Source organism: Bombus pyrosoma, linkage group LG5, assembly GCF_014825855.1.
Source record: "Bombus pyrosoma isolate SC7728 linkage group LG5, ASM1482585v1, whole genome shotgun sequence".
In the NCBI taxonomy this organism is placed as follows: Eukaryota; Metazoa; Arthropoda; class Insecta; order Hymenoptera; family Apidae; genus Bombus; species Bombus pyrosoma.
Genome location: NC_057774.1, coordinates 11,629,987 through 11,643,482, shown reverse-complemented (window position 1 = coordinate 11,643,482; position 13,496 = coordinate 11,629,987). Strand labels below are relative to the sequence as shown.

Below are 13,496 nucleotides of genomic sequence, written 5' to 3'. Positions count from 1 at the left end.
GGGGGGGGGGGGGGGGGGGGGGGGGGGAGGAGAAAGAGGGGTCGATCAATTGTTCGCGCCAACGCGCGGTAGTAGACGGTGGCTTAGCCGATTTCGCGATCGGTTTAATCACGTTCGCTATTTATGCGGTTATTTACTTTGACTGTCACGCAAATTTTGTAGATTTTCTCTGGAAGCTGCAATAGATTGAAATATACTACAACGTTTGATCTTTACAAAATGTTATGTGGAGATTGCGCGTCTTTTTCCCGACGACTATTTATCTAAATAATCATTCATATCATTGAAGAAGAAATTTTGGGGGTTTGAAGTTGTGCGTATAGGAGGATCAAAGAGAATCTTTAATGGAAAATGTTAGGTCCATTGAGAAGTTTTCTGTTCTTAATTTTTGTATAAACTAAATTGACGAGTTGTTTGACTTTTAAAATCCTTTTTAACCTCTCAGGTACGATGCGCTATAGTGGTATTCGCGGATGTCATCTTATATTACGACGCACCGCTTTTTTTGCCTTCACAACGTTTTATAATAGTGTTAACAATATACAGACAGAATATTATAGTCTTTGTTTTTTATACGCCAGTGTCAGGTATCGATTGTTGCTTTTCGTTAAAATAAATATACCATTATTAGATGCTCCTTTTAACATGCCGATCCGTATCCTTATAATTTTTTAGAATCTTCAACCTCAGGATGTCGCTTCGAAATAGAAAACACAAAACAAAATAGAAATAGAAAAGTGCAATTTGAGAAACACTATCGCGCTATTAGTGTGAAAATTGTGACGTGGTTCTACTATGTGTCGTCGTACCATGCTATAAAATATATCACACTCAACTGTATTATTAATTGTTAAAGTAAATTATTAAAGTTAAGATATATGCGTCATATCTTTAAGAAAAATTATAATCTAATTATCGAAAACTTCATTCCAATGTGTTTGCGTAGAGAACGGCATTGTCCGTAGCACATTGCAGTTCCGTATCGTTTACGCGTAATTCGTGTCAAACTCTGTTGCGCAGAGAAATAGCCCCGCACACAATTCAACCGTACCTAAGAAGTTAAAGATTGGCCTCGCCGCAGGGCTTGAACAGACTCCCTCGTGCATAAAAAATAAACCCTGCAATTCAATCTGAAAATCGTTAGAGACGGTTTCAAATTTCGTTTCATCCGGGTGAACGAACGTCAAGAGTAGTTAAGCTGGAATTCGATAAAACGTTGAATATCTAGAAAAGTTCGATTTTGGAACGAAGTTTTGGAACAAAGTAAGTTTAAAGTAAATCTAAGGCAAATGAAGAAAAGACGGTTCGGTTTACGAAGTGGACACGACGAGACCAAAGTTGGCACGAACGAAATTAGGATAAATACTTTGGCCTTTCTTCCGTGGAGCACGAACTTTGACGTCGGAATTTACCAATTTTCTGCATTCCAAGAGTCAGAAAGTACCAAGTTCCAATACATGGACATGGACAACTTGTACATGGACAACTAGATCGATACTATACTTGAAGAATATCTTATGTCTTCTTAAATTATTGTAGGAACAGAGATTAAAAGTCATCATTTATTGATCAAAAATTCGAACTAGATTCTTATCGCCTTGTTAAGAACAAGCCTAAACCAAATTTTCTATATTCTAATAGTCTAAGGAAGTTGAAAGTTTCAATCTTATAAATGGGCGAAATCGATGGTACATCCGAGGAATTTTATAAAATCAGATTATTCCGTGTTATTTCGAATTGTCGTAAAAAAAAAAGAAAAAAAAAAAATAGAGATTGAGAAAGCTATCGAATTTATAGTAAAATAAAGCGGAATAGAATTATTGCTGAATTAAAACGAAATAGATTAGACAAAAATCGAAATGAACGCGAATAAAATGAGGGGGGGGGAAGGGGAGGGTAAATGTATCCTGACTTTCTTTTCGAAGCTCCTTCTCGAATGGACAAGCTAGCAGACTTCTACGTTCTTGCCGCGGAGAAAATTTGAAATTGGAGTGCCGTAAATTGAAAGCAGAATCGACGTTGGATTGGACCGCCATGATTCGATCCTCGGGAGTGGATGTGATAAAATCTTAGTCGACGCAGTTGAAATCAGGGAAAGTGCACTCCTATCTTTCGTGTTACGCGGACTGTGCCACCGAAGAACTTCAACAAAGAAAATTCTCTCAGATATCTGTTCATCGAATCGTTGTTCGTTTTTAAAAATCAGTTTGCCGTTAATAACTTAATCGTTCGTTCGATGATACAGAATAAATTAACGCCGAGAGTGTCTGTTATAGTATATGTATTAAAAAGATAATATTTAAAGTGTTCGTTTTTTGGTAAATTTTGTCCGGTTATTTTTGTTATATTACATTTAGAAATTATGTAATTTCGTCGGTATGAAATTTTTAATAATATACGCGTTATACACGTTACCAAGCAAACTGCATATTGCAAAATAAATTCATGGTTAACTTAATCAGTTGCCTAATAATATACAAATTGGTGGTGAGATTTTTCGTTGCAGCGTGTTTATTGAAGAAATAAAATTTTGAATCGAAGAGATAAAATTTTCTGCGAAACTTTCTGTTTTTATTTTAGCTGTGGCAAGATGGATAATATCCATTATTCATATATTAAAGTTTTAGTAATTTTATTCTGCATTCGTATACGTTATCGACTACGTGCAATACGTGTATTATTGTATGATATTTTCGCATCATCAATTTCGTAATTCGATTTCATTCCACCTAAAGCTGGCATTCTTCAATTTTGGACATATGTCGCTTAGGATCCCGAGAGATTCTACAAAGTTGAAATTCCACATTTTCTCCGTTCGAGGGCATTTTGAAATCTGTCTATTTTCGCCTGTGGAAACTTCATTTCTCCTTGTGGCTTCTCGATTTTATTGCGTTACTTGTTTCTATTGCTGCTATTTCTCCTAACTTTCTTTTACCGTTTCCTTCCTATCGTAATTCCTTTCTTGGCTCCTTCGCTCTCTTTACCACTATACTTTCTATTCTTTTCTATGTTTTCCTTATTACTATAACAGTTTTTTTCCCCACATTTTCTTTATCTAATATATTTTACCGTTTCTTACTTTACCGCTTCTTAAGTTGCTAGACCATAGTTTTTCAAAAATAAACAGTCGCAAACAACTATCGTAGCTTTTAAAAGTAACACATTAAACGGCAACTCGCTGTTTCTTTCCCCCTGAATACCCTTTTGTTAGAAACAAGTATGTAATGTTACGGTATAATAGTGGCATTATTATTATTTAAAAATGCTGACATACACGCATGATGTACGATAGTTGTTTTAAATTTTGCAAGACCGGATCTCCCTAATATTACAAAGACGATAGAGATGATACTTTTTGCGTATTCAAAGTAAAATCAATAACCAGACTGCGTAATATGGAGGAAATATGGGACGATATTTTATTTACGTGGCAAAAACGTGGAAGCAATGGTGTATCGAGAATTCAGAAGGAGCGTAGACTTTGTTTAATAAAGGATGGTAGACTTTGTTAACGTAAAAATGGGGCTACATTGCATTTAGTGCGACATTGCATAGTATTACTACACCCGTGATAGACGTTGGATTTTAGCTTTGTACACATTTACCTAAATGTATCATTATGTTGCTACGAGTCGGTTTCCTTTAACGCTATTAATGGTCACGCCAGTATCACCTTTTGTGTCCTCTTTCAACTGCTTTTCTCTTTCTCTCCCGCCTCCCCCCCCCCCCGACCCATCTTACAATCCACTTCTCTCTTTATTCGAATTGGTATAAATCCACAAAGCTGGAATCGCAACAATCTCCTCGTTCGTTGTACATAATATCGTTTCCCAGAACCCAGCGAATCATACTTTCTAAATATTTCTGCAACGAGCCGGAGGAAATAGCAGGTTCTGGGCTAGATGCGTTATTCGAATGCCTCTTCGCTTTTCAGATCTCGTTTCAACTCCATTTATAAATGTTTCGTTTCATTGTGCACTGTACAGATGTTCTTTGTAATGTTTGATTGTAATGTTTAATAGTTATTTCAAGAAGGATACGTTGGATATTATTTGCTGTTTCTTCTTTAGGTTTTACGTGATTTATTTTGATAAATATTTTATTTACGCAGGGTTATATAACGTTTAAAAATATTCCTCTCTGAATGTGGGAATACAATTTAATGGCCGTGATCTTTAATGTCGACAACTGTTGTTTAAAGATAAATGCGAGAAGTATTTGTTGAAGATTTTTCATTTCATCAATCTTTCGTACTGCAATGGTATATTTATGCAGTATCCTTTAACGTTCAAGGATATTTGATCTTTCCAGAAACTATTTAGTAATACTTGTAATATTCAATACCGGTAATTAGTTTTAAATAAGAGAATATATCTATATATCCAATAGAATGTATTACATTTCTATAAATCTTTTTCTTCTTTATCAAATCGGAGGTTTTGGTAAATATTCGATACCAACGTAGTTTCATATTATTTAAGGATAACAGATAGTTCGTGTAAGTTATTTTCAATAGATGTAATTTTAAGCGCCTTTAAAGTATAAATATATAACTAATACAGTTAAATATTTTATCTTTGAAGTTCGCTTCAGTTGCTCGAATGAATGTTTGTTTTATGAAAAAACTCTAAATCGTCCAAGAATATTCCACTATCGACGGGACTATCTAAATAATTAAATTTATACAACAAATAATTGCTTTCTGGAAAAGAACGTTTGCGGTTTTTCTAAAAATTGCATTTTTATACCGCGTAACTGCTTCGTGTCCTTCTGTAAAATTTTTCTTCCGGTTTGATTAAATTTTTTTGCGAAGATCGGGTCGTGGTAATGTTTGCTTGTGACATCACGGTACAAACTTTTAATGGAACAAAGTTGCAACGGACGTATTCCCTGTAAAATTAAAAGAAAAAAAAAAAAAAAAAAAGAAAAAAAAAAATTGGAACTTGCTCTACGTCTTTTCATTATCATGCCACTTTTTCCTATGCTTTTAGGGAATGTTGCGGGAAGATGGAGGATGAAACAGCCGTTTCTATACAACCATTTTATCCAATAATGCTGATGTATCGCTTTTAGTTAATAGTAATACTTGTATCGCTAATAATTTACATCATCTGTAATTTTGTTATTCAAATATATTTTATAGAAAATAAGCAAGCGTTACGAATACTTTTGATCGGTAGTGTATCTTTCACGCTTATTGATGCAAAAATTTTAGAGCCAAATTCGATGCTATAATATTAATTATTTTTTCGTAAGTAAAGAAAAATTCCATTGGTGAAGAACTTGAGAATTTATTATTTTGATTTTCTTCCTAGTTTGATTTATCCGTAATTTTCTAATTAGAATACATGTAATTATATTCGAATTCATAAGTGAACTGTAATATATATCTAGTTACATCTTGCGTTAGTTGGAATTACCAAGCTGAATTGCCAATATACTCACATTTGATGTCCAAATTCAGAGGATTGCTCTCCCCGTCGCCTTCTTGGTTGCTGCCAATACACGTGTAGATCCCAGCTCTGCTTCGTGTTACGCTTTGCAATACTAGGCTTTGATTACTGATTATGGTTCCTGTCGCTGGATTATGATACAGCGGATTGCCCTGTCGATATAAAATCGTGATCACTATATCCCATCATAGATCGAAAGTATATATAACTTTTCGACGAACGACGATGACGAAGAACAACAAAGACGATGGATCGTTAAAATGTTTCGTGCACGGCACGCTGTCTAGAAATCTAGTTTATGCATAGTTCTCTAAGTTCATATTCCTATTGTGATTAATTGACTATGTGTCTTAATTGACTATGAATAGAAATCTTATCTGATCAGATATCGAAGGAAGTATACGGAAGTTTCGGAGATAGAGTAGAATGCGTTTATGCGTTTACGGGAAATTTAAAAGTCCAGCGAAACCGTCCTTTTCTTCCGTTCCATTGAATAACGTCAAAATCAGGAAATCAACGAAACTGTACTCATCGTGCTTTTGTCCTGTGATTTTCTTATGCAAATTGAGGTTACGCGAGCAACATATACGTGTATTCGTTTCCTCGTCCAGCTCACTTCGGCAGACGGTGAGGGTAATTTCGAGGTGAACCGTTCACGATGATTGATAGTTTTACGTGAACTTGATGCGCGTGCAGATCGATAGGTACCATTCCATGGATAAATTTTCCATGGAAAAAATTAGAAAGGATGACTAGAGAAAGGGAGGGGAAAAAATAAGGCGAAGGCTGCTGACAGTTTTTCAATTTCTCAACCGTGCCAACCGATGTATTATGTTCTCCTTTTTCGATTGCCGAAAATCTCCTTTGAATTTCCTCAGAACACATCGGCATCAGATCGAATGGCGGAGATCTTTCGTACCGGTGATCTTTCGTTCTCCGATCGAACGAAGAATCGACGAAGGCGCCTGATGTCCCCTTGACTAGAATGACATCGAGATCTAAAGGCGCTCGAAGGAATATTTATGGAACTCGGATCAACATAATGTAGTACAATGCGATATACCAGACGTAGAGGGACGAGCTTTCGTATTCGTTTCGAATAAACCTTACTAATCGTAGAGACGGGACAGAGGCATGCAGTAAACAGAAACGATATAGTAAAATCGTAAAATCGGTGAGTAGTTAAGGCGTTAAGCAGATTCTGTAATTGATCTAACCGCAGCTAAGAATTATCAATTATCTGCGAATAGGTAGATTTACTTCAAAGTACAACGGAGTCTCGGTTATTAGAGTCCCGTCTAAGGTTGTATTATTCGAAATGTTCTAAACTTTACCATAACTTCATTTCTATCAGGAAATTTTTAACACAAAGTGTACAAAAGCGTAAATAGTCAGGTATTGTGAAAGCGGTTAACCAAACTTTCAACTGATTAAGTAATTAATCAAACTTAAATACACGTACAACGTAACGTTATCAAAATGTTTTCTATGATTTTACTGTACGATTTACGAACGCTAATAGAGCTTTCCGTATTATCCGAGGTCAACGGATCACTGTACTGTAGTCACATACTGTAGTCATTATTTATTTCGACGGTTAAAATAAGAATTTTTAACAACTGTGCGAAAAAAATGATATCGACGAAGTAGTTTTGCTCTTTCTTGTTGAAATTATATCCTACTTTCCGTCTGAGGACTGTGGAGTTGTTCTACGCTGGCGGAACAGTAAAGTTACACTTTGCTGGCTAAAATATTCACAATGGAACGTAGTAATGCAAAATATACGATTCTCTTATTGGAGAGACTGGGGCTATGAAACGTAAAGGCGCGTTAAAGAACGGGTGAGATGTACTGTCAGAATGCATTCGCCTTAAAACGCAAACGGAATTAATAATGACGGGTTGCAGAGAAAAGGTAAAATGCGTAAGAAATCAGGAACGTTTACCTTCTTCTTTCTTTCATCTTTTCTTTCTTCTTTTTTTTCTTTTTCTCTTTTTTTCTCTTAATAGAATATTTTTCGAAAGCTAATGGTAAATGGAAATTTTGTGGATTGATAGATGCTGGAAGAATATTTTTGAGTTATTAATCGTAAATGGGATATCGCATCTATGTAACCAATCAGTGATCCGCGGTAGATTGAACGCGTCAATATCAAACAGATTAATATTGAATAGGAAACCCGTTCATTGGTACAACTAATCATTAAACAAATCTCTCGCTGTGATTGCCATAGCTCGATACCAATCACGTCCCACATCGTTGGTTCATCGGATCGGTCACGAACAACAATCGACTTTCCTCAGTTATTTCATTCGTAGAACGTCCAATAGCCTGATGAAGTTTTATCACAGAACCACATACAATTACGTATCGATACTAATACAACTTTGTTACATGACAGATCAAATATTTTATCGAATAAACGACCAAGAGAGTGATTAATCTTCTAATCTTGATTTCATTTTGTCATTTTGTTCATAGTAGTTTCAATAGATTTACAAAGTATTATCACGCAGCCACGTATAATTACGCGCCGAAATTTATGAAATTTTGTTAAATAGTAAATAAAATAATTTATTTGTTGGATCTTTTAATTATATACATTATGCATGAAAAAGTTTCCAGCCACATAGACCTTATATCGCGATTAATATTCGATTAAGTTTCGATTAATATTTCTTGATAATCGAGGTAAATAATATAGTAATATAGTTGTTGGTTAATTTACATAGAAAGCATATTTATCTTGTAGAAATTGGTATTTGTAATTAATCTATGAAATCTCTGTCAAATCTCTGATAATTAGTGTAGAGTTATGGATTATTAGTTACCGTATGTACAAAGTTTATCTGGTATGCACGAATTTATATTTGTAATTAGTCGATATAATCTCTCTTTACAAACTTATAATGATAATTAATATAAATAGTAATGCGCGTTATAAGGTACCTACTAATTTATGTAGAGAGCTTATTTATTCTATGCTTTCTATACTACAAAATTTGTGCAGTAAATTCTACGTCGAGATGAAAGCTACATCGTTCTATTTTCTCGTTTCTGTTAATTCTGCGATTCTGCTTATGCGAAGTAATTGGCGAATAAAGTAGGATGGCATTGCCACTTACTTGAATAGCTTTTATTATTAATTTGTTACTAGTTTCAGCCATGTAATTACTTAAGGTTCGTTCGATACAATAAATAATACAATAGTTGACTTCAAGTAATTTAGAACATAATTGAAATTAGTTACAAACGGGAAGAATTTTCTTTAAATCGACAAATAAATTTTAATTTCTTCTTGCTAATAACCTATCATCTTTAATCTATATTTACATATGTCTATGTTGTTAGTGTTACATGTACTTGTTAGTTAGAAAGATCGAATTCAAACACAACTTAAAACCGAAGAAGAAAAATGTAAAGAAGGAAAAAGTTCATTTGACTCTGGAAATGAATTCTAATCATTGTTATTCTTTCTTTAATTCATGTCTAGTATCTTTAATTATTAATCATCTTCCATTCCTTAACGATAATATAATATGTATGTTAAAATAGATGAAACAAGATTCCTTCGCGTATCACCCTAAAGGTAGCATGACATGCCAAACTTGAGAAATTTGAAATTTAAGATATTTCTCCAGGAACTTGGTCTATCAATCTAAAGCCAAACCATCTAACGCCTGGCGTAACCTCAAAGTCCCAAGAAAATCGGTGCACATCACTTGCCGCGGTTCCCCCCTGTAAACTTCCTATTAACGACGATCCCCGTCAGACTTCAGCCCATTTAAGGAGAAGCTTGAAGCGCTTACGGTTACGTCAACGGTTCCCGAAGCTCGCCGATAAATTTCTTACCGATGCGGAACGTTGGCTATTAGTTCAAAGAACGCTTACACATTGGTTCCCGGTCGGCCCGTATCAGCATGTAAATTTTAAACAGAAACTTTGTGTCACAGCTGCGCCAACCCGTCCCCCTTATCTCGTCTTTCGATCAAGGCTTGCTTCTAAATTATCGATTCCGGAACTGCCACGCAATTTCGTTATCCGGCTGTTAGCGAGCGTTCCATCGTTCTCGTTCCCATCATCGTCGTCGTCGTCGTCATCGTCGTCGTCGTCGTCATCGTCGTCGTCGTCGTCTTCGTCGTCGTCGTCGTCGTCTTCGTCGTCGTCGTCGTCGTCGTCGTCGTCGTCGTCGTCGTCGTCGTCGTCGTCGTCGTCGTCGTCGTCGTCGTCGTCGTCGTACATAAAACATATACTATCGATCAACGATTTAAAGTCGACACTTCTTCAATCGTTCTTCTACATTGAATTACTTGTTGATTTTAATATAAATTTGCAACATTTATCAATATACGATTGCTTATAGCAGATTACGCGTTCATACGAACTCCATTTAGTCGATTACAGTCAATGTCTGGTCGAATGAACTCTTGTTGGTTGAATTTATTTATTCGAAGGTAAACTTTTATCGTATGAATAAAAAATCATAGGTGTGGGAGGAGAATCAATGGGCTCCTATTATATGAATTGCAATCGTATAAATTATTTCTTCCTTCGCTAACTCATACGAACGGAGTTTTACCCTATCAAAGAGTTTTCCAAGATCGCGGAAGTGTAAACCGATTCTTTTTGTGATTCTGTCTGTCGAGATCTATGTAACATGATAATTCCAAGTTTTTAGCCGGTAGTGTATTTCCCATTTGTAGGAACAATGACATATTTCAAGATTTGCAGTATTAGACTTCTTACTATAGTAAAAGAGATCGTTGCTTTTGTATTTTGAAATTTATTTTCATTCGTTGTTTTAATAATTTCAATTTATTTTAATGCATCAGGTGAATTAATAGATGAAAGGGAGTGCGATTGTGATTGGTTTGAACTTACGTTGTGCCGCCAAGAGACCTTGTAAACCCACGGATTCGACTTGATGTTGCACTCGAAATAAACGTCGATACCCTCGCGGATTGCGCTCAAGTTCAGATTGCTCCCAAGCTCGAGCATAACCACCGGTTCGTCTGAAAGTTTAACCATGTCGTTGTGTAAGAAATGGTACAATGTTTTGTTTCGAGCAACTGCACCCAGCGCGCGAGCACGTTTTGCGCTTTGGGTGCAGTGTAAGTAAGTAGTTAGAGCGATAGGCAAGAAATAGGATTGTTTTGTTTATGCGTGGAGTTTGCTGTTGAGTTGGATCATAAATAGTATTTTAGGTATGGTTGATGGAGATGCTGCAAGTTCATTTTTGGCCTATTGGAGAGTGTGGTGCATTGGAGGCGTGCGTGTTGGGAGTTGTGCTCGTTTTTAGATTGTTGTTGTTCTGTGCACTGTGAGATACGAGAAGAGGAGATTGTTTCCTCTTTTAAAATTCAAATGCGTATTAAAAGATGGTCCAACATTGTGGAAATATTATAATAAGAAGATTATATATACTTTGAAGAAATAATTAGCAATTGCAAGCATTGTATAAGTATAATAATATGTGTATAATCGTTTATAACGAGTATATATAATATTAAATGTGTATAAAACGAGTTTCAGTTGTAAGAATTATAATCGTCAATCACTATCGCTCACAATCGCAATCACATTATTTTTATTAATTTATAAAATAATAAAGGGGAGTATATTTCTCTCAAGTGTACGCGTACTAGCCGGTATATGGTATAGTTTATGAGGAAAGCAATCAGTATATAAGCTTGCACGATAAACCATGTTTACACACCAAACACCTATTTACTATCCATGATTTTCAACACAAGTAGGTTAAATTCCCACTTGTATTTAACGCAATATTGTCTGCTCCGATAACAGCAAAATCAATTGTCGCTGTTAATCCTTTCTTGGCTTCAGTCTCCAGGCGATCTGAGATCAGGAAGCTACAATATATCAAACTGGTCCAATGTTTCCCTGTATCGTCGCACCATTTTTTTTTCGACAACAACACACTCTTCCAAGGAATTGATTGTTTCTATGCCACGATTCGATCGATACTTCCTTAACAAAACCTATCCACTAATTATCCGTAAATTATTATTATTATTATTATTATTATTTTAACTATTATTTTAATTATTATTATAACATTCGATTATTTCTGTAAGTATCAGGAGTGCCAAAAAATATTTCGGACGAAAGTTCTTTGACTTCATGGGGAAAACTTAATAAGATCTCTCGATCTTTTTTTACATTCTTATTTACAGAGATTAAATGCCAATTTAACTTCCTAAAATGGAATTATACATTCTTTTTATACAGCATTGCATTGAAAAATATAAACACAAAAACACTGTATTATTTTTTTTCCTTGTCTTTCATACGATAAGCTTCACAAGATCAAAGTCAAAGTATCTTTTAAACTAGTCATTTTTCGACCCTAATACCCTAATACCTTTTTGCAGAGAATTAAAAAAAAAATGCATCGAACGGTATATAGAAAAAGTGTATAGTGTATATTTCATTTAGAAATGTTGCATCGGCATCGAAATCTTCTTAGATAAGAGTGTAAAAGAAGAAAAAGAAAAATCGAAATATCTTATTAACTTTCCTACATGAGGTCAAACAACTTTCATCTGAAACGCTTCTTCACATTTCTGATGCTCATACATGCATACATATTTGATATAGTCCACATATCATTTGAAAGTATTATGTTTTATATTTCACGTATAAATTTTCGGGTTTCACTGATGCACGTATGGTATATTTAACTGAATATTTGTATGGAAATGTGTTTCACAACAAATGAAATTAAAAGGATCCTTATTTTCTTTTCTGTATTTCTATTTATAGTGCTATATAATTCTCACAGATGTTGACTGAATCATTTGCAAAAACCATCGTTGAATAGTTCTCACGGGTCTAGAATTACACTTCGAATAATCGTTTGCGCGACAGAATCGAGTGGATGACTTCGTACGATAAAATCTTTTTATTGCAGCAGGACGCATGGAACAGGCCTGTAGATTTCGCGACAACCTCTTAGACCGATCTCATAACGAACCGGTCGTTATGCAGACTCGCTATTCCTACCACCATTCCTGGAGATTAACACCGTGATTCCGCTGTCCAATATAAAAGTTTTCCTCGACTAGACAGCGAGCAAGGTGGAAGTAAGAGGACACGAACGTGAAACGAAGAAGGAGGAAAAAGAGGAAAGCAGGGATCGGTTCAGCTTCGCGGAAATTAATGGTACATGCCCATCCGTGGCTCAAGATTCTCTCGTTTTCTCGATTTCCTTCCTTTCGTTTTCGTCCAAGACCCTCTTTCTCCCCGTATAAAACTCGTTTTTCCTTTCTCTATCCACCTATTGCTCTATCCCATAAGTTTAGAAGTTCGTTCCACTCGTTCGTTCCCATCAGATTTTCTTTGGACCCTCCTGCGTGACTGCTCCTGCTCCTCTTTCTATCTTCTATTCTCATATTCTCTTTCTACTTGCTATTTCTCTCGATTTTTTCTTCTTTCGCGCTCTATATTATGCAAAAAGGAGTTATCAAAGGAGGAGTATATTATGTATATTATGACGAGTACATTTTTGTGGAATTTTTTTGCTTTAATGTTAATTTATGATTGTGCAGAAGGATTTTAATACGGCGCATAGACAACCCCCATCATATAACACGATATTTCTACAACACGATTTCAATATTTTCAATGTAATAATATCATACCGTAGTATTAAGCAGTATCTTAGTATCTTCGATATTCTAATACGATGAAGATTAGTATTTTGAAAATTTTGACGAGTATGATTAGGTCCGAAAGACTGATTGGATAAATTTGGATTGATAAATTTTAAAACTTTGTTTTTCCAGTGAAATGTTAGAAACTTCACTTATCGTTTCCCCACTTGTGTAGTCTTCGTATTATGATCTTCGTATATAGATCGTGACTTTGGGTTTGATCAAATTTGCACGTGGTGTACTGGTCAATTCACACAAAGAACCGACCAGTTATTGACTTAGGATCGGGCTTGAATTTAGAATCGCGTGGAATGACGAATGCTTGCGATTGCTAACAATGGTTGTTTAGTTACACTTGTTGTGCTGCTCT

The 13,496-nt window shown here is 35.3% G+C and overlaps 1 protein-coding gene across 7 annotated transcripts in view; it reads right to left on the bottom strand.

The window, feature by feature from the left end:
• LOC122567758 (hemicentin-2-like) overlaps window positions 1-13,496 on the bottom strand; it is a 504,101-nt gene that overhangs the window by 41,230 nt on the left and 449,375 nt on the right. For all 7 annotated transcript variants that reach the window (XM_043726708.1, XM_043726709.1, XM_043726707.1 and 4 more), the window contains 2 exons: window positions 10,335-10,465; window positions 5,446-5,605 (listed from right to left, as the gene is read on the bottom strand). In XM_043726708.1, coding sequence (XP_043582643.1) covers window positions 5,446-5,605; window positions 10,335-10,465 — 291 coding nt within the window. The remainder of the gene's footprint in view (window positions 1-5,445; window positions 5,606-10,334; window positions 10,466-13,496) is intronic.